General features: G+C 37.9%; 2 protein-coding genes across 2 annotated transcripts; both read left to right on the top strand.

Annotated features, from left to right (window-relative positions):
* The first annotated feature begins 835 nt into the window (after positions 1-835).
* On the top strand, positions 836-17,588 carry LOC108826517 (transcription-associated protein 1-like). Its single transcript, XM_018599889.2, has 35 exons — positions 836-1,217; positions 1,308-2,041; positions 2,170-2,295; positions 2,413-2,498; positions 2,638-2,746; positions 2,968-3,063; positions 3,165-3,227; positions 3,307-3,366; positions 3,453-3,521; positions 3,682-3,763; positions 3,852-3,904; positions 3,986-4,057; positions 4,138-5,370; positions 5,513-6,502; positions 6,596-6,931; positions 7,106-7,364; positions 7,449-7,671; positions 7,800-8,190; positions 8,294-8,443; positions 8,544-8,765; positions 8,944-9,165; positions 9,529-10,179; positions 10,385-10,642; positions 10,748-11,095; positions 11,440-11,852; positions 11,943-12,360; positions 12,541-13,839; positions 14,052-14,312; positions 14,401-14,691; positions 14,776-15,189; positions 15,339-15,770; positions 15,856-16,134; positions 16,309-16,860; positions 16,998-17,207; positions 17,303-17,588. Exons 1-35 carry the CDS (start codon positions 1,160-1,162, stop codon positions 17,420-17,422), a joined length of 11,580 nt encoding a protein of 3,859 aa, XP_018455391.1. The 5' UTR covers positions 836-1,159; the 3' UTR covers positions 17,423-17,588.
* A 4,639-nt stretch (positions 17,589-22,227) lies between these two features.
* On the top strand, positions 22,228-22,922 carry LOC108824444 (chaperone protein dnaJ 11, chloroplastic). Its single transcript, XM_018597876.2, has one exon. It carries the CDS (start codon positions 22,319-22,321, stop codon positions 22,784-22,786), a length of 468 nt encoding a protein of 155 aa, XP_018453378.1. The 5' UTR covers positions 22,228-22,318; the 3' UTR covers positions 22,787-22,922.
* Positions 22,923-24,842: the final 1,920 nt, after the last annotated feature.

Genomic DNA, 24,842 nt, shown 5'->3' with positions numbered 1-24,842 from the left:
ATACATGTACTTATATATTGCCGGATCGGATCGGATATCCACTCCCTAAAATTTTAATATTTGTGATTTGTTTTGTTTTTGACGGATATTGAATTTTAGTATTTGCTTCGATTGGTAAAGTTACGGATATCCGGATTTTTCAGATCAGATCGAAGTGAATAACGAATCGAATCAAATTTTACGGATATTTTGCCCATCCCTAACAACAGCCTACAAACCAATCGGACCTTAGAACATCTTCGATCTCTGATTTATAAGGGCTACTATCAAATTTATCGCCGTTTTGTCGTTGAAAGCTTGCCTAATAATTAATGTCTACAGCTCATCTACTCAAACGGATTGCAGTTGTTCCGGGGGAAATTCATGGTCCACCAGCTAAATGACACGATGGATCGAGGGTGAATGAGAACTGAGAAGTATGTGCTTAACCCCGTCTTCAGTCCCTTGCATTTGTGGTTTATGTCAAGTCTTTAGTTGGACTTGGATTGATTCCTAATTCTTGGTCAGCCTTTAACTAATCTTTAGTGAAAAAAAAAAAAAAAAAAAAAATCTTTAGTGATATGTTTGTGGTTTATTTATTTCTATCAAGTTTTCTTTGTTTGGATTAAAGTCTGAAGGAAAAATTTGTAGTTTGCCGACTTTCGATTTGTATGATTTCCAAAGACTACATCCAAAACCTCTTTGGTAATAGAGAAATGTGGCAGTCTTTCCTAACAACACCGTCTCTTCTCTTTTTTCTATGGTGGGCTTAAGAAATAAACCGGGCTTAGTCTTCAGGCCCACTAAATAGAAATGAAAGCCTAATAAATCGGTAAATACAACAAGAAGACGATCTCATGAACTGTGTCGGAAGTTCACAAAACTCACTACTCAAAGAAAGTCACAGAGAAGAGGTGAGAGTAGACCGCTGCTTAGAGAATCATCATCCTCACTCCAACTCGTTACTCTTTCGCTCTTAGAAAATCTCCAGAATTGTCTCTAATTTCAATTACACCTCCTGTAAAATCCCTAGTTAAAGTCCAATTGTTTTTTGACCTAGACTGACACTTCTTCTCCGGCGCGTTTCGAGATCGTCAGAGACGGCGGAGGGACGATCTCCGCCGTGTAAATTATTTCTCCCTTTTTTTTTGTGTAGGTTCTATCTCTTAACTTCACAACCATGAGTCCAATTCAGAATTTCGAGCAACACTCCCGCCGTCTCGTGGATCCTGACCTACGTAAGATTCTCTAAAGATTCTCTTCTTCTTTCACTCATTCTCTTTTGGGAAAAATCAAATTGTTTTTTTTTTCTTTTTTTGTGTGTGTAGCCATCCAGACAAGGCTTGAGATGGTGGTGGAGGTCAGAGACAGTCTAGAGATAGCTCACACAGCCGAGTACTTGAACTTCTTGAAATGCTACTTCCCCGCCTTCTCAGTCATCCTCCTCCAGATCACCAAGCCTCAGCTCATCGACAACCCCGAGCACAAGCTACGCAACATCGTCGTCGAGATTCTCAACCGTCTCCCCCACAGCGAGGTCCTCCGTCCCTTCGTCCAAGACCTCTTGAAAGTCGCGATGCAGGTGCTCACCACTGACAACGAGGACAACGGCCTGATCTGCATCCGCATCATCTTCGACCTTCTCAGGAACTTTAGGCCGACGCTGGAGAACGAGGTTCAGCCGTTTCTTGACTTTGTCTGCAAGATCTATCAGGTTTTCAGGTTCACCGTCAGCCATTTCTTCGATAACGTTAAGATGGAAGAGGTGAAGAAGCCTGTTGTGGAGACGACGACGACCACGTCTGCTTCTTCTGATCAGTCCCTTACCCCTATTGCACCTGCTGGGAACGGGCAGCTTAACCCCAGCACGAGGTCGTTCAAGATTATCACCGAGAGCCCTCTTGTTGTTATGTTTCTTTTCCAGCTCTATAGCCGGCTTGTTCAGACCAATATTCCTCATCTGCTTCCCTTGATGGTTGCTGCTATATCCGTCCCTGGACCTGAGAATGTCCCTTCGCATTTGAAGCCTCAGTTCATTGAGTTGAAGGGTGCTCAAGTTAAGGTGAGACTATGGTTCTGTGTCAGTGAAGGGAATTAAACATTTCTGCCGTGTTGAAGTATGATAATAATTTGCTTGTAAGGGGCTTTGGTATTGTTAGATTGACTTTCTTTTTTGGGGTTTATTTGCAGACGGTTTCCTTTTTGACATACTTGTTAAAAAGTTGCGCTGAATATATCAGGCCGCATGAAGAAAGCATATGCAAGAGCATTGTAAATTTGCTTGTGACCTGTTCAGATTCTGCATCTATCAGAAAGGTGGAAAACCTTTTGTTCCTTCTCTTCATTCTTTTTATTGATTTTTTTTTTCTTTTTGTGTGACACCATCAATGGATTTCAATTAATTTTATTTTGTTTTGGTTACATGATATGCAGGAACTTTTAGTCTCATTGAAGCATGTACTTGGGACGGATTTCAAGAGAGGTCTATTTCCTCTTATCGACACTCTTTTAGATGAGAGGTATGTTGCTTACGAAACGTCTCTGAAATTCAAAAAGATCTTTTATTTTTCAAGGTGGTGTATTGTTTGATAAGCACACCTTTTTTTCTCCATATAATTCATCAAGCTGAAAATTTTTCTTCTTTGTCTTGTGTGTCAGGGTTCTAGTTGGAACTGGGCGAGCTTGTTTTGAGTCTTTAAGGCCTTTGGCTTACAGCCTACTCGCGGAAATCGTTCACCACGTTCGCGGTGACCTGTCTCTTTCTCAGGTTATTATCGATAAAGAGCTTTAAATTGTGTTTAACATTGATCTTGACATATACTGGATTCCACCATAAGAGGAACTACGTCCTTACAATATGCAGTTATTGCTCTATGTATGGGAAGTCTTAGAAACGTATCTTTGTTTAAACCTTCTTTCCTTATGCAACAGTATTTGTCATTCTTAGTAAGTTACATTCCTCTGATTTTACTATAAACAACGTTGCAGTTATCGCGGATTATATACCTATTTTCAAGAAACATGCACGACTCTACCCTCTCTCTTAGTATCCATACAACATGTGCCCGGCTGATGCTAAATCTGGTAATTATGCTTTCCACATCGTGCTTGTCTTGTATAATTTAAAAACTACCTTATGAACTATATGCATCATTTAGTACTTAATACTTGTCTTGTGGATACAGGTTGAACCAATATTCGAAAAAGGTGTTGATCAGCAGTCAATGGATGAAGCACGGATTTTACTGGTAAACATTACTGAGAGCACAATATAGAATTGGGCGGCTTCTCTACCGATTAACTAAACTCATGCAACATTGTATATAGGGACGTATCCTGGATGCCTTTGTTGGGAAATTCAGTACTTTCAAGAGAACTATTCCTCAAGTAATCATGTTCTTGAAGCTAACTCTCTTTTCACATATATATAATTTCATTGAATTATTTACCTATACTTGCTTTGTGATACGTAGCTTTTGGAGGAGGGTGAGGTGGGAAAGGATCGGGTCACTTTGAGGGCTAAACTTGAACTTCCTGTCCAGGTAATTTGTGTCTATTTCTTAGATTTTTAGATTTCATACCACGCTTTTGTCTCATTACCATAACATTATGCATTTTTAGTAAGAGGGTTGTATATTTGTTTTAATCAACAATTTGATTATCTGGCAGCTTTTAGTAATTGCTTGTCCACACTGGTTGCAGGCAGTTTTGAATTTGCAGGTTCCCGTTGAACATTCAAAAGAAGTGAATGATTGTAAAAATCTGATCAAGACACTGGTCATGGGTACTGATACTTGGAAAAAAATGTCTTCTTACTTTGATTATGATTCTGTACGTGAAGTTCAATATGTTTTTCCGTGCTTTGTGGTTAGGAATGAAAACAATAATATGGAGTATAACACATGCTCATTTGCCTCGACCCCAGGTTTGTGTTCAGTTGTCTTTAGTATTCAGTGTTGTTTTGTCATGCAAGTATATTAATTTTAAGGTTTATTATGCTTCCCAGGGGTTGAACCCTCAGGCTCTTGCTTCACAAGCATCTGCTCCTCAGGGTTTTAAAGGAATGAGAGAAGATGAGGTATTGCTTCTGAGATTGTTTGCTCTAGTCATTAATAGTGCATTGCTGATAAACTTCTAATAACTTCTGCCTATACGCAGGTGTGGAAAGCCTCTGGCGTTTTAAGGAGTGGTGTCCACTGCTTAGCTCTCTTCAAAGAAAAGGACGAGGAGAAGGAAATGCTTAGTCTTTTCTCCCAGATTCTTGCTATTATGGAACCTCGAGATCTGATGGACATGTTCTCTTTATGCATGCCGGAGCTTTTTGAGTGCATGATTAACAATAACCAATTGGTTCAGATATTTGCAGCACTTCTACAAGCTCCCAAAGTCTACAAGTCGTTTGCAGATGTTTTGATTAATTTACTAGTAAGCAGCAAACTTGATGTCTTGAAGAATCCAGATTCAGATGCAACTAAACTAGTTTTGCATCTATTTAGATGCATCTTTGGGGCTGTTACCAAAGCTCCATTGGATTTTGAAAGAATATTACAGCACCACGTACCTGTTATTATGGAAGTCTGCATGAAGAATGCTACCGAGGTTGAAAAGCCTCTTGGTTATATGCAATTGCTCCGCACAGTGTTCAGAGGTCTCGCTGGGTGTAAATATGAGCTGCTTCTGAGAGATTTGATACCAATGCTGCTACCTTGTCTTAATATTCTGCTAACAATGCTTGAGGGCCCAGCTGGGGAAGACATGAAAGATCTTTTGCTAGAGCTTTGTTTGACGCTTCCTGCACGCTTAAGCTCATTATTGCCATATCTTCCCCGTCTCATGAAGCCTCTTGTATTTTGCTTGCGGGGAAGCGATGAACTTGTGAGCTTGGGGTTACGCACACTTGAATTCTGGGTGGATAGTCTGAATCCTGATTTTCTGGAACCTAGCATGGCAAATGTGATGTCTGAAGTGATCTTAGCATTATGGTCCCATTTGAGGCCTGTGCCATATCCTTGGGGTGGAAAAGCGTTACAAATTCTTGGAAAGTTGGGTGGTCGCAACCGAAGATTTTTGAAAGAGCCACTTACACTTGAATGCAAAGATAATCCTGAGCATGGTCTCCGCGTAGTTCTTACATTTGAGCCATCCACGCCTTTTCTGGTGCCGTTAGATAAATTCATTAATCTTGCTGTAGGAGCGGTTATTCACAGGAACCAAGGCATAGACATCTACTACAGAAAGCAAGCTCTAAAATTCCTCCGCGTATGCCTATTGTCTCAGCTTAATTTACCTGGCTGTGTCACTGATGTGGGCCAAACGCCCAGGCAATTATCAACTTTGTTACGTTCCTCTGTTGATTCATCTTGGCACAGGAGTGAATCAGTGGAAGTGAAGGTTAGTTTTTAATCTAATTCCATCATAATTTATCTGTTCTTTGCTGGGAAAATATCGAGTTTCTTATAATACCTGTTTCACTTGCTAAACATACTGAAAAATGATTCGTTTTACTAAACGCGATGTCTTCTTTGTGTCGCAGGCTGACTTAGGAGTAAAAACAAAGACCCAGTTAATGGCTGAGAAGTCGATCTTCAAGACACTCTTGATCACCATACTTGCTGCCAGTTCTGATCCGGATCTTCGAGACTCGGATGATGACTTTGTTGTAAACATTTGCCGCCATTTTGCGATTATCTTGCATATTGACTATACCTCCACAAATGCATCAACTAGCACTGGTTCACTTGGGGGTTCTGTGATTTCGGCGAGTTCAAGGACCAAGGGTAATCGATCATCTAACTTAAAGCAGTTAGATCCTTTGATATTTTTAGACGCGCTGGTCGATGTGCTTGCAGATGAAAATAGGCTCCACGCCAAAGCTGCTCTTAATGCGTTAAATGTCTTTTCTGAAACACTTTTGTTCCTCGCTCGTGTCAAACATGCTGATTTGCTGATGGCTAGGGGTGGTCACAATGCTTCCATGATTGTCTCCAGCCCTTCTACAAATCCAGTATATTCACCCCATCCCAGTGTGCGAATACCAGTGTTTGAACAACTTTTACCCCGGCTTTTGCATGGCTGTTATGGGAGCACATGGCAAGCACAGATGGGAGGCGTTATGGGGTTAGGTGCATTGGTGGGGAAAGTGAATGTCGAAACCTTATGTCATTTCCAAGTAAAAATTGTACGTGGTCTGGTTTATGTTCTAAAGAGGCTTCCTGTTTATGCTAGCAAAGAGCAAGAAGAGACAAGTCAGGTTCTTATGCAGATTCTACGAGTGGTTAATAATGTTGACGAAGCAAACAGTGAGGCACGTAGAAAAAGCTTTCAAGATGTGGTAGAATATCTTGCTACAGAGCTGTTCAATCCCAACGCATCCATCCCTGTGAGGAAAAATGTACAGAACTGCCTTGCACTTTTGGCCAGCCGAACTGGAAGTGAGGTAACCGAGTTGCTTGAGCCTTTGTACCAAGTATTGCTGCAGCCACTCATAATGCGTCCACTCCGTTCAAAGACAGTTGATCAACAGGTGCCGCACACTGCTATGTTTCTTTTGTGCATCTCTTTCGGCATTGTCTTCCTCTTGGTCTTTAATTACTACCTTATTTAATTTGCCTTACAGGTCGGAACTGTTGCAGCTCTAAATTTTTGCTTGGCGCTGAGGCCTCCCCTTCTAAAAGTGACTCCAGAGTTGGTTAATTTTCTGCAAGAAGCATTACAAATAGCTGAGGCTGATGAAACTGTCTGGACGGTGAAGTTGATGAATCCTAAAGTGCTTACATCATTAAACAGGCTTCGAACAGCTTGTATTGAGCTTCTATGCACAACTATGGCATGGACTGATTTCCGAACGCAAACTCACAATGAACTACGTGCCAAGATAATTTCCATGTTTTTCAAGTCGCTAACGTGTAGAGCACCAGAAATAGTGGCGGTTGCTAAGGAGGGTTTAAGACAGGTTAGTAGTTGTCTTTTATCTTAATCAGGATTGTTGCATGCACATTGACTTTGAATACGAGGAGCTTACTCAGCTGAGTTATTGTGATAGGAGTCTATTTCTTCATCTATCTTTGTCAGTTTGTTCTATCTATAAAATTATTTTCTTTTTAAAAAAATCTGTTTTCTGATGTAGGTTATTAATCAACAACGAATGCCCAAGGAACTTCTTCAGAGTAGCCTCAGGCCGATACTAGTAAATTTGGCACACACAAAGAATCTCAGTATGCCTTTACTGCAAGGTCTGGCACGCCTGCTTGAACTTCTGTCAAATTGGTTTAATGTGACATTGGGAGGAAAGTTGTTAGAGCACCTGAAGAAATGGTTGGAGCCGGAGAAACTTGCCCAGTCCCAGAAATCATGGAAAGCTGGAGAAGAGCCAAAAATAGCAGCTGGTAATTTATGTTTTGAAAATATATTAAGCGGCTTCTGGTTGTATGATTATTCACCTACACACACCTCTTTTGTTTCCATGGCAGCTATTATCGAGCTCTTTCATTTACTTCCTCATGCTGCCTCAAAATTTCTAGATGAACTTGTAACCTTAACGATTGACTTAGAAGCAGCTCTTCCTGTTGGGCAAGTGTACAGTGAGATTAATAGCCCATACCGTCTACCGCTTACCAAGTTCTTAAATCGATATGCGAGCCTCGCTGTTGATTATTTTCTTTCTAGATTGAGTGAGCCAAAATATTTCCGACGGTGAGGACTTTCTTATGATAAATTTCTTAGTTCACTGCATCTTGTTGTAGCTTAAGCGCGCGCTTGGTGTACATTTGTCACCAAATATGCTAACAATAGCTTGCGTGTTTCTATTTTGAAAAAATCAGGTTTATGTATATAATCCGATCAGATGCGGGCCAACCGTTAAGAGAAGAACTGGCAAAGTCTCCACAGAAGATACTTTCATATGCCTTTCCTGAAATTTTGCCAAAACCTGATGCTACAATGAGCATGGCAGCTTCAACGCCTCCAGCTAAATCATGTGGAGATGAAAATCTTGTCTCTGTTAAATCAGAGAGTTCTAGCACAGCACAAACAAAGGCTAATGTAGCATCAGATGCGTATTTTCAGGGTCTTTACCTCATCAAAACAATGGTGAAACTGATACCCAGCTGGCTGCAGAGTAACCGCAGTGTTTTTGATACCTTGGTTCTCATTTGGAAATCGCCTTCAAGGATATCTCGCTTGCAGAATGAGCAAGAGCTGAACTTAGTTCAGGTAAGTTTCTTCTATCTTGGCTGCTTTGATCTGAATAATCTTCATTTCGAGTTATGTAAGATATAGTTGGAATCTGAAGTCGTTTGCATTCTCAATTTCACAGGTGAAAGAGAGCAAATGGCTTGTGAAATGCTTCTTGAATTACCTACGGCATGAAAAATCTGAAGTTAATGTTCTCTTCGACATTCTCTCGATTTTCTTGTTTCATAGCCGCATTGACTACACCTTTTTGAAGGAATTCTACATTATTGAGGTATCTGAGAGTTTCAAACTTACTTCAAATCTTTTTTCTCTCTGCATTTAATTCACACACTTTTCAGCTCTAGTATAGTAACTGGGATCTATTCAATCAGGTTGCAGAAGGTTATCCGCCCAACATAAAAAGGGCACTTCTCCTGCATTTTCTGGACCTTTTCCATTCCAAACAACTCGGCCATGATCATTTAGTTCAGGCAATGCAAATGCTTATTCTTCCCATGCTTTCCCATGCTTTCCAAAATGGCCAAACATGGGAGGTCATTGACCCTGATATAGTCAAAACCATTGTGGAGAGGCTTCTTGATCCACCCGAAGAGGTCAATTCCTTTTCTTCCCTAAACAACTTGCATTTGTGGGGAAGGCTACTATATAATTATCATGCTGGTTATTATTTGTGTAACCCTGTGCAGATATTTTTCTTATTTTTATCCGCTCGTTCAAAATGATCAGAATTCCATTATTGTTTTAGTTTTAATCCCCCCTTGATTGCTATAGGTTTCGGCTGAATATGATGAACCTTTGAGGATCGAACTTTTGCAATTAGCAACTTTGCTTCTAAAATATCTTCAGAGTGACTTGGTTCATCATAGAAAAGAGCTCATTAAGTTTGGGTGGAATCATCTCAAACGGGAAGATAGTGCCAGTAAACAGTGGGCATTTGTTAATGTTTGCCACTTCTTGGATGCTTACCAGGCTCCCGAGAAAATTATTCTTCAGGTACCGCATAAATTTGCTGCGCCATTATGTCACTGTTTTTATTGATTTTGTGTTTTGAAGAATGGTATAAAAGAATCTCAGGGAACTTCAGATATCAGCCTATTTTCCTTTGTGAAAACTCCGTAGATTATGTCATAACTTTGTACATGACTAAGATTGTCAATTTTTAGCTTAAGCTACATCTGAATGCATACTTTGTTAGATTTCATGGTACTATGACATGCCTATGGGTAGTTTTCGTCTATGATACTCTTCCCTGAATCCGAGTAAGCTGAAGAGACACCTTAACAAGACATGCCGCTTGCAAAACAACTTATTTTATATTTTTAACTGATACAAATGTAATTTGCAAATTTCATGTAGGTTTTTGTTGCGCTTCTTAGGACATGCCAGCCGGAGAATAAGATGCTTGTTAAGCAAGCACTGGATATTCTAATGCCAGCTTTACCTAAAAGGCTACCTCTTGGGGATTCACGCATGCCAATTTGGATAAGATACACCAAAAAAATATTGGTGGAGGAAGGTCATTCAATTCCAAATTTGATCCACATCTTCCTACTTGTTGTTCGGCATGCAGATCTCTTTTACAGCTGTAGAGCACAATTTGTACCTCAGATGGTGAATTCTTTGAGTCGACTAGGCTTGCCGTATAATACTACTGCAGAGAATAGGCGGCTGGCAATTGAACTTGCTGGATTGGTTGTCAGCTGGGAAAGGCAAAGACAGAATGAAATGAAAATGGTTACTGATACTGATGGAGCCAGTCATGTCACTGATGAATTAAATACGTCATCTGGTGCTGATCCTAAGCGTTCAACAGATGGATCTGCTACATCAGAAGATCCAAGCAAACGAGTTAAAATTGAACCTGGTCTCCAGTCGATTTGTGTCATGTCACCTGGTGGTGCATCATCAATCCCCAACGTAGAAACTCCTGGATCTGCTACTCAGCCTGATGAGGAATTCAAGCCAAATGCTGCCATGGAAGAAATGATCATTAATTTTCTCATAAGGGTAAGGCTTAATGCTCGTACCTTCCATTGAACATATATTTACTTTGGTCATCTTTCTAATTCTCTCAACCATGTCACCTCATGTCTGAAAACATAGGTGCATAACTTTGCTCTAGTAAATTCATTTTGTTGGTAGTGTTTTATATATCAGACATGGGTTCTAGTTATGTTTTTCTATTTTGAAAATATTTCGGTTTCTTCAACAGGTAGCATTGGTAATTGAGCCGAAGGACAGGGAAACCAACACAATGTACAAACAGGCATTGGATCTGCTTTCGGAAGCTTTGGAGGTTTGGCCAAGTGCTAACGTCAAGTTCAACTATTTAGAAAAATTGCTGAGCAGCATGCCACCGTCTCAGTCAGATCCATCAACAGCACTTGCTCAGGGATTAGATGTCATGAACAAAGTTCTGGAGAAGCAGCCGCATCTTTTCATTAGGAACAACATCAACCAGATTTCGCAGGTACGCTTGCTGCAGCTGGCTTTAATTTTAATATTCGAAACAGAAATGGTTTTTTGCTTGTTGCTCACAAGTCACAAGATTGACTGTTTGCTTTTTCTTCATCAGATTCTTGAACCGTGTTTCAAACACAAGATGCTCGATGCTGGTAAATCTTTATGTTCCTTGTTGAAGATGGTCTTCACCGCATTCCCACTGGATGCAGCTAGTACACCTCCTGAAATAAAGCTATTGTACCAGAAAGTGAATGAGCTGATTAACAAACATGTGAGTGCTGTTACTGCTCCACAAGCTTCAGGAGATGATACCTCTTTTGGTTCAGTTAGCTTTGTACTTCTTGTCATTAAAACCTTGGCCAAGGTACATAAAAACTTTGTTGATTCATATGTGGTGGTGCGTATCCTTCAACGTCTTGCGCGGGACCTGGGATCAGCAGTGGGTTCCCATCCTAGACAAGTACGTTATTCTTACTTAATAACTTGTTTCTGTGCTAAGAGATCATTAGTGCTTGCTTTCTGTTTTATGGAAATTTTAATGGTAACTGAATCTGCTATGCATCTTCTTAGCTTTGCACCGATGACTTACAATTAATCTGGTAAGATCTTAGATTTAGACCGGTGCCTCTTATTCTTCACTTAGCTAGTCTAATTTATTTGCTTTGTGTATATATGTTATTTGCTGGCTTTTGCAGATGTCTTTTCTATCCGTTTTACTAGCTTGTGTAATTTACCTATCTTTCCGTCTTGACTAATGGATAGTGACTGGAGAACCTATCTTTGCCTTTTTCTTTCCGTTTCCAGGGTCCGCGAGCAGATTCAGATTCTGCAGTAACTTCTTCTCGTCAAAGTGCTGATGTGGGATCAGTCATATTTAATATAAAGTCGGTCTTGGAGCTTATTGATGAAACGGTCATGCTTATACCAGATTGCAAAAGATCTGTTACACAAATACTGAACACCTTACTTTCTGAAAAGGGTACTGATGCTAGTGTGCTTCTCTGCATACTAGACATGCTAAAAAGATGGGTTGAGGATGATTTCAGCAAAACCAGTGCATCTGGAATGTCTGGTTCTTTCCTTACCCAAAAGGATGTAGTTGCTTTTCTCAGTAAGCTTTCATATATTGATAAGCAACATTTCTCATCTGATGCCTTGGAAGAGTGGGATCAGAAGTATCTTCAGCTGCTATATGGACTTTGTGCTGATTCAACAAAGTATGTTTACGGCTTTTTATAATCTTTTCTTTCCTAACGTCATTTCTCTAATTGGAGGGATAATGTTATATTCATCTATTTATTGATTAGGTACCCTCTGGCCCTACGACAAGAGGTCTCTCTGAAAGTTGAAAGACATTTCATGCTGGGCTTACGGGCAAGGGATCCTGAGATGAGAAGGAAGTTCTTCTTGTTATATCACGAGTCTCTTGGGAAAAATTTGTTCGCACGGTTGCAGTACATTATTCAAATCCAGGATTGGGAAGCTTTAAGTGATGTTTTTTGGCTCAAACAAGGTCTTGATCTCCTTCTAGCTATATTAGTCGAGGACAAGCCAATTAGTCTGGCGCCAAATTCTGCCAGGGTAACACCGCTTTTGCCTTCTGATAATTCTGGAATACAACACCAACCTCTGGCTACATTAGAGGGTCCTGACGAAGTTACTTCAATGTTTGACAACATTGTTATGAAGCATGCCCAATTTCTGAGTGCGGCAAGCAAACTTCAGGTGATTATGAATCATTTTAAACTCCCTTTGTGTTATTTCTTCTTTGTTATACTTAATCTAAAATGTTATACCTAATTGTAATTACCATGGTGTTTTTATCCACCTGATCCATTTGTGATAATCTGGAGAATACATTATTCATATCCTCAAGTTTTCAACCTTTTTGACTTTCCACTGTAGGTGGCTGATGTTGTTATCCCTTTAAGGGAGCTGGCACACACGGATGCCAATGTTGCATATCATCTGTGGGTTTTGGTGTTTCCAATTGTATGGGTGACCCTTCAAAAGGACGAACAGGTAGCTTTGGCTAAGCCTATGATATCTCTTCTGTCAAAGGACTACCATAAGAAGCAGCAAGGACACCGGCCAAATGTTGTGCAAGCACTTCTGGAAGGGCTTCAATTGAGCCACCCCCAACCTAGGATGCCTAGTGAGCTTATAAAATATATAGGAAAAACGTACAATGCATGGCATCTAGCATTGGCGTTGCTAGAGAGCCATGTGATGTTGTTCACGAATGACTCAAAATGTGCGGAGTCTCTTGCTGAGCTTTATCGTTTGTTAAATGAAGAAGATATGAGATTTGGGTTGTGGAAGAAGAGGTCCATCACTGCTGAAACGAGAGCTGGACTCTCATTAGTTCAGCATGGTTTTTGGCAGCATTCTCAGAGCCTCTTTTATCAGGCAATGGTTAAGGCAACCCAAGGCACCTATAATAACACAGTCCCTAAAGCTGAAATGTGTCTGTGGGAGGAACAGTGGCTTCACTGTGCCACACAGCTTGGTCAATGGGATGCCCTGGTAGATTTTGGAAAAAGCATTGAGAATTATGAAATCCTGCTTGATGGTCTTTGGAAACTACCAGATTGGGCATATTTGAAGGACCACGTGATACCAAAGGCGCAAGTGGAAGAGACTCCAAAGCTTCGCCTCGTTCAAGCTTATTTTGCCCTTCATGACAGAAACTCAAATGGTGTCGGAGATGCTGAGAACATAGTTGGGAAAGGCGTTGATCTTGCCTTGGAACAGTGGTGGCAGCTGCCTGAAATGTCTGTTCATGCTAGAGTCCCATTACTACAGCAATTCCAGCAACTAGTTGAGGTTCAGGAGTCTGCAAGAATTCATGTTGACATCGCAAATGGGAACAAAGTTTCAGGAAACGCTGCTGTTGGTGCACTAGGAACTCGTTATGCAGATCTGAAGGATATTCTCGAGACTTGGAGGCTGAGGACTCCAAATGAATGGGACAATATGACTGTCTGGTATGATATGCTACAGTGGAGGAATGAAATGTATAATGTTGTTATTGAGGCTTTTAAGGACTTTGCTGCTTCAAATTCTCCACTCCATCACCTTGGGTTCCGTGACAAAGCATGGAACGTCAATAAGCTTGCTAGGATAGCTCGGAAACAAGGGCTTTATGATGTTTGTGTACAGATACTTGAAAAAATGTATGGACACTCGACAATGGAAGTTCAGGTACGTTTCTCCCAACTCTTTAATCTTTCCAGAATTTTGGGCAGAGTTGAATTAGTTGCATCTTGTGATTTTTTTCCTTTCCGGTTATCATATTTTGCCAGTATGTTTAGTAGCTTAATTCATTTGTCTTGTTTCTGTTGTTGTTTGAGCTTGGAAGACTGTTATTAATAAAACTATCTTCCTTATCTTCTTTCCTGGGTGTGTGAGTGCAGGAAGCCTTTGTTAAAATTAGAGAGCAGGCAAAAGCTTATCTAGAAATGAAGGGAGAGCTTGCTAGTGGTCTTAATCTGATCAATAGCACAAATTTGGAGTATTTTCCAGATAAAATCAAAGCAGAGATCGTTCGTCTAAAGGGGGATTTTCATCTAAAATTAAATGACACTGAAGGTGCTAATATCGCATATTCTAATGCGATCACCCTGTTCAAGAATTTACCCAAAGGATGGATAAGCTGGGGAAATTATTGTGACATGGTATTTCTTATGATTGTTGTGTTACTTATTTGCTCTTACTGATGTTTTGTATGCCTGCCTTGTGCTTACATAATACTCTCTTTTGTAGGCCTACAATGAAACACAAGATGAAATCTGGCTTGAATATGCTGTCAATTGCTTTCTTCAGGGTATAAGATTTGGAGTTTCCAATTCCAGAAGTCATATAGCTCGTGTTCTTTATCTTCTTAGCTTCGATACAGCGAATGAGCCTGTTGGCAGGGTGTTTGATAAACACTTGGAACAAGTTCCTCACTGGGTGTGGCTTTCTTGGATCCCACAACTGTTGCTTTCCCTGCAAAGAACTGAAGCACCCCATTGCAAACTAGTCTTGTTGAAAATTGCTACAGTCTTCCCCCAGGTAATTTTCCCTTTTTAGTGTTACTATGACTAAATCGTGCATTTTGATTATTACATCTGAGTATGTGGGGATTTTCTACTTCAGGCTCTCTATTACTGGTTGCGCACATACTTACTCGAGCGACGTGATGCGGTAAATAAGTCTGAACTTGGCAGATTGGTTTTGGCTCAAAGAATGCAGCAAAACGCTTCTGGTGTAGGGGGTCATGGTGGAGGCAATTTGCCATCGGAAACTCATCAAGGTGCTCAAGTTAGTGGAGCCGGTGGAACCCATAACAGTGGTAACCCACATGGCCAAGAAAGTGAACGCTCCACAGGAGAAAATAATGCTCATCCCGGGAATGATCAATCTGTGCAAAGCAACTCTACTATTAATGAAAACACAGTGAGACAGAATGGTGCATCCTTAGCAATCTCTGCAGCGGGTGCTTTTGACGCCGCCAAGGATATCATGGAAGCTCTTAGGAGTAAACATAACAACTTAGCCAGTGAACTCGAGGTGATATGTTTACTCTTTGTACATATATCAACTATGTTTTTTAAATTTGTTTATTATAGATAACTGCTTCAGTCAGATTCTGACTCGACTGTTATGTCTCTTGTCTCTTTGGTTTGGATGAATCTAAACAAGTAATCTTCGTTTTTCAGATTCTTCTCACGGAAATAGGTTCGAGATTTGTTACATTGCCAGAAGAAAGATTACTGGCTGTTGTGAATGCTCTGTTGCATCGTTGTTACAAGTATCCAACTGCAACCACTGCTGAGGTTCCCCAACCGCTCAAAAAAGAACTGTCGGGTGTCTGCAGAGCTTGTTTCTCGGCAGATGCTGTGACCAAGCATGTCGAATTTGTGAAAGAGTACAAGCAGGAATTTGAGCATCATCTTGATCCAGAAAGTACAAGTACATTCCCGGCCACACTTGCTGAGCTTACAACGCGACTGAAGAAATGGAAAAACATTCTTCAGAGCAATGTTGAAGACAGGTTTCCAGCTGTATTGAGATTGGAAGATGAAAGCAGGGTATTGCGTGACTTCAATGTTGTTGACGTTGAGATACCAGGGCAGTACTTTGCTGATCAGGTTGAATTAAGTCTCTAATATTGAAGTAATTCTAGACTACTTTTCACTTGCATTTAACTTACCTATCATGCTCTCAACTATCCAGGAAGTAGCACCTGATCATACAGTAAAGCTGGATAGGGTTGGAGCAGATGTACCTATTGTTCGAAGGCATGGAAGCAGCTTCAGGCGGTTGACGCTTATTGGCTCAGATGGCTCCCAAAAGCATTTTATAGTCCAGACTTCATTGACGCCTAACGCCAGAAGTGATGAACGCATTTTGCAGCTTTTCCGTGTGATGAACCAAATGTTTGATAAGCATAAGGAATCAAGAAGACGACACATTGGAATTCACACTCCAATCATCATTCCTGTCTGGTCTCAGGTGATTTTCAATAGATTTGATGTTCTATTGGATGAATATTGATGCGTGGTGGTGGTTCGTTGCACAAGATTCCCCAAAATCTTAAAAATATAGAAGTTGTTCAGGAATTATATCTCCCTCGTTGTCTCTCTCTCTCTCTCAACATGGTCTTTTACATAACATGTTTGGTTTCAGGTCCGAATGGTTGAGGATGATCTCATGTACAACACTCTCCTTGAGGTGTATGAGAATAACTGTGCACGGAATGACCGAGAGGCAGATCTGCCAATTAGCCACTTCAAGGAGCAACTCAATCAAGCTATAACAGGGCAAGTCTCAGCAGAGGCAATAGGGGATCTTCGTTTGCAGGCGTACAGTGAGATCACAAAAAACTTGGTCAATGACAGTATATTCTCTCAGTACATGTACAAAACATTGATGAGCGGAAGCCACATGTGGGCTTTCAAGAAGCAGTTTGCAGTCCAGCTAGCTGTCTCTAGTTTTATGTCCTTCATGCTACAAATTGGTGGGAGGTCCCCGAACAAGGTTTTGTTTGCGAAAAACACCGGGAAGATGTTCCAGACAGATTTTCACCCTGCCTATGACGCCAACGGGATGATTGAGTTTAATGAACCTGTGCCTTTCCGCCTCACAAGGAACATGCAAGCCTTCTTCTCACAGTTTGGAGTCGAAGGTCTTCTCATGTCATCCATGTGTTCAGCAGCCCAAGCAGTTATCTCCTCCAAGGTAACCAAATATATATATATATATATATATATATATATATAAAAAGCAACACCTAAGTCATTGATTGATCTTTAATCTCTTTTTTTTTGTGAAACGATCTTTAATCTCTCTTCTTTTTTTTTTTTACAAATTTTCAGCAAAGCGATCATCTTCGGTATCAACTGGCTATGTTCTTCCGTGATGAGTTGCTGTCGTGGTTCGGAAGACGACCTCTTGGTATGCCGATTCCTCCCGTTGGAGGGATTGCTACATTGAACTCAGCCGAGCTCAAGGACAAAGTTAACTCCAACGTGAATGATGTCATTGGCCGGATCAGAGGAATAGCCCCGCAGTACTTTTCCGAAGAGGTACATGCATTGCCATCATTTATCATCATCATTTGTTATCATCAATGATTATATATAAGATGAAACATTTTTGATCGCTTTTTTTTATTTTGTAGGATGAGAACATTGTGGAGCCGCCACAGTCGGTGCAAAGAGGAGTGAACGAGCTGGTGGAGGCAGCCTTGTCGCCTCGCAACTTATGTATGATGGATCCAACATGGCACCCTTGGTTCTAACTTTCAAAATACTTTCTGTGTTTTTTTTTTAAATCTAAAGATGGTAACGTCTATTCATTAGGTTTGTAAATAAATTTATAACTGTGTATGTTATTTATCCCTCCTTTTGGTTTATGTTTAGTTACATTTTCTGTACAATATAAAATGTACTTTTGGTTTCTTCTTACACATGAAATGTCTAGAGGAGTACCGATCCAGAAAACCGCTTAATCGGTTTTGGATGTTTATATTTATCCTACTGGGAACTATTCATTCGGATATCTGAAATGCAAAAAACTATGTAGTTAAGATACTAATATAAATATTTTATTACTTTCGGGTTTTTTTTATTTAATATATATATTGATAATAGACGTAGAAAGCTGGAGATGAGGTACTGAATTACTTCAAATTTAAAAATATATTGATGGCAAAATCAGTCTCCATGAGTTTAATTTATGGCATGTACAGGTCGTTTAGAGCTCGAGTACAAATACATAATCACACCCTCTAACGAACGTGCTTTTCAAAACCTTTCTTTATGAGAACAACCTTTTTTATGAGAATGTACTCCGATTTGTATGAATAATCACAAATTTGGTATTAAGCTCTGCCAAGGAGTCTAGCACCAAGGCTTGACCAACGGTGAAGCTATATATATATAGGCAGAGCCGGTATTTATCACCATTCTTCATCTTAAAATATATTATTAAAGTATACAGAATTTTACAAGAACCCAAAAAGGGAAATATAGCCGGGGGAAGAACGTTATATCCACGGAAAATAGAATAGCCGGTATTGATCTCTTAAAAATAAATGGTAATAAAACTCGTTGCTCGACATGAGCATTTTAAGGTAGTTATAAAGAGTAAATTTGCCTAATACTGAAAGTAGTGGAACCAAGCACATACACGTGTTAAAAAGGTATTTCTTTTGCATGCATATTTTTTTTTTTGGTAAAACTTTTGCATGCATATTGACTGTGAGGAAGAAGACATTGACTCATGGGGCAATCAGTCTTCATGAGTTTCGTAGACTTTTTAAGAATTTCAAGTGTTCGAGTCAAGGAGTTTGTGGTGTTGGAGAGGAAATACATTATCACAAAGACACACAAACATGTCTTCATATGTTGTTGTTACATATTTTCATAAATTTTCTAATCAGTGGCCAAGAAATCTTCATATAAATAAACGTGTGAATTTATTGGGGCCAAGAGTGTTACACGTTCTCGTCTTTTGACATGATCTGGAAATGAAGAGTAGCTTATAATTAAGAGGCAGACAGAATAAATTCGATATTATGAATAGAGAAATGCATTGCATTTAGTTTCTTCTTGTTTGGCAATCAATTCATTGCATTTGGCACAGAAGCAGACATGAACAGAAAAATGCGTTGTACTTGGCTTGTTTTATTAGAATGTGAAAAGAGCACTTATTAGGTATTAGTCTCTGAGAGAGATGGCACACGCAAAGGCCTACCCATGTTTGAATACTTTATCTAGTGTTTACAAATTAGAATGATTAATTAGGTTGAAGTGGACTATTCAAAGAGGAGAGAGAGAGAGAGAGAGAGAGAGAGCCTTGGATCAATTTAGCTTGGTGTTTGCGTTGTGTATCCTAAAACTCAGGCTAAGTATCTGAGAGTGTTTATTTGTAAAAGACTAAGAAATGTAGACTTGCGGACCAATAATATCCTTAAAACATAACAATATAATCACTTTCAAATAGACGAAAATAGATTTAAATTTACTACAAATTGGTTTGCAAAGTCTAAGAATGATAATTGGAATGAAACAAAGACAAGAACAAAGTGATGAACGAGGTCAAAGTGTTTAGGGCAGAGAGCACGAGGTCTATGTATGTATGTGTGTGTGGGTGATCGTGAATGAGTTCTGTTTGTTTTCGTAATCCTTTTCTTTTATAGTCTCTCCGATATTGCCTCCTCCATCTTCTCACATGGTTGCAGATTCTTTGGGATCCTCTTTGACTCAGTCGAGGTTGAACACATAATATCTTATTGTTCTTGAGCTTAGTCTTCGGCCCACACTCTCATCTTCTAGCATGTATTTTTCTGGATCGAATCGAGCACGTGATAAGGATCCAACATGCTTTACTTTGATCTCAAATATTTTTTTATTTCCTTCACATTATTTGTGAAGTGTTTTACATATATGTCATCATCATATTCAATTTCAATAAAAAATGATGACATGAATTTTCAAAAATGATAACATGACATTAACATAATTATGATATATACAATTTTCCTCATAAAGATTTAATATTTTTGCAATGTTTTTTAATACGGCAATGACTATCAACTCATATATCACCACTGATGAAATTTTATAAAAATATTCATTTTAAAATATTTAAATATATTACTCCCTCCGATCATTTTAAATGGTGTTTAAAGGAAAATATTTTGTTGCAAAATAATTGATGGTTTCACTATTGTAGATATAATTTAATATCATTTGAATTTTGTGACCAATTATAAAATATTATATTTTTTATTATTGGTTGAAATAATTTCATTTTACATATTTTTCATGTAACCAAGATAATTGTATAAAAGTTTGTATTTTTTTAATCCGTGGGCAAAAACCTTAAGCACCACTTATATTGAAACATAGAAAGTAATAATTAATAACTCATATATCATCATTAAATTAATATATAATATATATATATATATATATATATATATATCACATTAATAAACATAAACGAAAAAATTACAAATATATTTTTACATATCGACTTATATATTATATTTTGTATATATATTATTTGTGAGTGTGCATCACAATTTTCATCTTTATTAGAACTCGTGTTTTAAGGTTTTTCCAATATATGAATTTTTAACATCAATATACCGTATATGCTTAAAATTTGATACAAAAATAAAAATTTTACAAATTATATATTATATATATATTATATAAAATTAGTTGTAAGTGTGCATTATAATTTCCGTCTATGTTAGAAAATTCTCATGTTTTAATGTTTTTTTCAGTATATGAACTTTTAACATCAATATACCGTATATGCTTAAAATTTGATGCAAAAAAATAATAATTTTTACAAATATTTTAGAAATAGTACAGAAAATTGTTATGTAAATGTAGAAACTTTTTCCAGCCCAACGTAGGTTTTGAATGGAAGGGTTGATGAAAAGGGGCTCATACTCGGGTCGGGTGCAAAGCCTCAACTTGTCATTTCTTTTTTTTGGCACCACAACTTGTCATTGTAGAAAATGATAATTGAGTGTCATGAACAATAAGTCAATAACTAGAGGTTGATCTATACACCAGCACGAATGTTTGTTTTTATCTTTTTCTTTATATAGATATATTTTGTTTAAATGATAATATACACTTTTAAAATTTACTCTACAAAATTATTTTTTAAAATTGTTTGCAAAAAAAAAAAAAAATTTAATATGACATATAAACATAATAACTTTATAGTTTATATTGAGTAATTTTATGTTGTCTTGGAAACCGTCATTTGTATCACCTACATTCTTAAAATATGACACTCATCCGTGCAAATATATTTTTAATTTAGTGTGGATCAAAATTTTATGATAATACTATTTAAAATTGGGTGGAATATATTTTTATACATCTATTATATGTATTGTTAGATTTTAAAGTTTAGATGAATATTTTGATGATATAATGACATATACAAAAATTTAAAATAATAGTTTTATATTTGAACTAAAGGGTATTAAAGAAGTGGAAATTGAAGAAGAAAATATTCTGACAAACACCAGGAAAGTTATCACAAAAGATCAAAACAATACTCTTTATAATTTTTTTTTGCAAATATAATGAATTTTATATAATTTTAAAATCTACTATATTTACCAAAATTATAATTTATTGTTGTATTATCCAACATGATGTTAATTTTTAATTCCTTTTTCTTTTGGATATTTAGTTTTCATTATTTGTAGTTTATCAACATTCAGTTAAATGCGATAATTTAATAAATTATTTTTATGAATATATAATATTATAGAAGAGATAAAATATAATTTTATATTAATTAATATAAAACCATATATAAACTATTATAAATTTGTATAGTATTTTGAATTTTTTTATCTGTTTATACAATTCAAACATATATTCCGAATAGTTTGATTTGTTTGATCCACACTCATACCATTATATTCACACTTATTTTATTTATTCCGCTGATCTGCAATGCTATTTTTTTTCTATTTGAAGCCTTACTATCATTATTTCCATAACTAATATATTCAAAACCGAGCCGGCTTAACAATATAAAAAAGTTCTTGGGCAAAAAAATATTAGGCCGCTATAATTAATTAATTTTAATTGTGTTATCAATCTATTATAAAAAATATATATATATATATATATAACAACTTATCTAATTTTATAAATATTTATTAAAAATACTATTAAGTTTTTAATATTATGTAAAGATGAAATTGAAAAACAAAAAGGCTCTTGTTGTCAGAAAAAATACTAAATTTGCTTGATTATAGTTGGTGGCCTCCGGGTGAGTGTAGTTTTAGTCCTATGACCTAAGCCGGCAGCACTGGTTCAAAGTTGCAGGCCTTTTCTCAAAAAGAAAAAAAATTGCTCAAAGTGTGTCGTTCTTATCGCATCTCCTACAAAATTTCCAACTAGATAAAGATTTTCTTTCGTCTGACTCAGCTTCCGTGATCCGAAACGACCACACCTGGCCCGACAAGAATCTTTAATCGAATTCACAAGTGGCTAAATCATAAATTAATTAAATCAACTGATACTAGTAATCACCTCTTTGCCTATAAATTAAAACTCTCTCTTCTCTAAACTCCTCCCATAATCACACCGCATCTCTCTGGTAACGGAACTAAAAACAAAAAACAGCAAAACGTCGTCGTTTCACAATGCTCTCTTCTTCCCCAACCTTCTTCGCTCCTCCATTTCTCTCCTCTCTCCCACCACCGTCTCGAACTTCCCGCCGGATCTCGCCGGCTCTCTCTGCCACCACCGCCGCCTCTTCCCACTACACACGCGCCGACGATCCACCGAGATTGCGCCAGATCCCGCGGCGCTTGTCGTCGTCGGCGACAGCGTCTCTCTACGAGATCCTCGAAATCCCCGTCGGCTCGACGAGCCAAGAGATCAAGTCGGCTTACCGGCGGCTAGCGAGGAACTGCCATCCCGACGTGGCGGGAAACGGTCGGTCGGCGGGGGACGAGTTCGTGAAGATCCACGCCGCGTATTGCACGCTTTCTGATCCCGAGAAACGCGCCGTTTACGATCGGAGGATCCTTCTTCGTCTTCGGAGCCGGCCGTTGAGTGTCGGTGGCAGTTACATCGGAGGGAATTGGGAAACTGATCAGTGCTGGTAGTAGTGGTGGTCGAGTTTACCCAATGCATTAAGTTTTTTTTTTCGTAATTAGTGCAAAAATCCAGAGATTTAATGGGTTGTAAATGATAAAAGTAATGTTGTATAATTGGTTGCTAAATGTAGCGTATTGGCGATGATCTCTTTTCATTTTATTTTGAAGTAAAAAAACAGAACATATGTTTACGCTGATACCACGTAGGATCAGATCAACGCGTTTAGTGAAATCATTTTTTTTCTTTCTTATTATTATTGTTAATGAGAGAGTACATAATCTTCTTGAATCTTACACACTAAAAAACTGAAACGAAACCAATCAGAAAATACCTAACCCAAAATAAAACTGAAAATTTACAAGTATTTTTGTTGGGTCTAAAAGTTTTCTATCCAAAAGAATCAAAACCGACAAAAACTGACCAGAAAGATTCAAACAAGAACTGAAAGTAGCTATCGTTAAAATAGTAGCCATGCGACATAGAGTATTTTGCTTAGATTGAAAAAAGGGCAAGTATTTTGCTTAGTTACCAGTAGATTTATGAAAAAAAAAGTGGTAAGCAAATACGACAGACAAGATTCTTTTCTTTTCGTCGTCATGATAATGTTTGAGGATGCCATGTTCTGGAACATTTGTATCCCACGATCGTTCTTGTTTGACAAAATCGTATTCTTTTCACATACAAATAATTTTTAATTTAAATAATTAACTAATTGTTCATTCGACCTTATGTGTTAAGGATCAAACGAAATTAGAGTTAGAGCCTGACTGGTTTAATCGCAGCGGTTGCGTTTGCGGTTGCGGAAATTTACGAATGCGGGTGGTTGCGGTTTCAAGCGTTTTCTAGAGATTTGTACGACTGGTACAGCGATTAGTAATTGTTGCGTTTGCAGGACTCTTATGATTGGTAAACTGCCAAACGCAACATCTGTTAAATAATAAATTAACAATATTTACATTTTATATAATTATAAAAATATTAAAAATTATAAAATATAATAAATATAAAATTTATATTTATAAAATCATATTATTAAATTTTAAAAATTTATAGAAAATATTTTGGTTTGAAATTTTTATAATATAAATAAAAATATAATATGTATACATTTTACAATTTCTATTATTTCAATTTAAAATTTTTATTGGATATTTTTATTATTATTATTATTTATTTTGTTTTTAAAGAAAAAAACATTATCCTCCCGCAACCGCCCGCAACCGCAAACGCTAGCTGGAACCAGCTTTTGATTTTAAAAGATTTGGAGCGGTTTGAAGCGATTTGTAGCGTTTTCTATGATTGTTTCGAAACGCTAACAACCGCTGCAAACCGCAAAACCTGCGTTTGCGGGTGGTAGCGGGGAAACCAGTCATGCCCTTAATCATTAGAAAAAAATCAATTCTATAATAGAGTTATTCTAGATACCCTTAGAAATAAAATAGAGTGAATTATAGAAGAAAAGATAATGCTTCATGGATATCCTTAGTTAGGAATTTTTTGATTTGGGTAAATTTCGTTTGAGTCACTTGTAATCGAAATAGTATTTTTGATTCAGGTTAAATTAATAAATCTATTTTTCTGTTTTTAAAGTTTCATTGTTTTTTGAAATGATCTGTTATTTAAGGGAAGCAGATGGGAGCCTGAGGAGATACAGTTAAAAGCAAAGAAAGATTTTGAGGAGTGGCTACTGGTACAAAGGGTTGATGACCAATTAACGGTTCAGAGCCGTGATCAAGAGGTCAAAAAGATTCGTAAATGGTCTCCTCCCAGAGAAGGATGGCTGATGTGTAACGTGGGATTTGAATGGATCAAGAAATCCAAGCTCCTTGGAGTTGCTTGGGTCGTAAGAAACCATCGAGATGTTGTTATGGTTCATAGCAGAAGGGCTTTCTCAGCTATAGACAGCCTGGAGGACGCAAGACTCACTATTATTCTCTCGGCGATTGATAGTATGGTGAGTCTAAGATACAGAAAGATCGTCTTTGCAGGGGATTTCAGAGAAATATTTGCGGCAACTTTGAAACCGCACTTTGGCCGGCATTGTGTTTTCAGTCTGAGGAACTT

Source organism: Raphanus sativus, chromosome 9 (genome assembly GCF_000801105.2).
Source record: "Raphanus sativus cultivar WK10039 chromosome 9, ASM80110v3, whole genome shotgun sequence".
NCBI classification, from domain to species: domain Eukaryota; kingdom Viridiplantae; phylum Streptophyta; class Magnoliopsida; order Brassicales; family Brassicaceae; genus Raphanus; species Raphanus sativus.
This window is presented reverse-complemented; position numbering and strand designations above follow the sequence as displayed.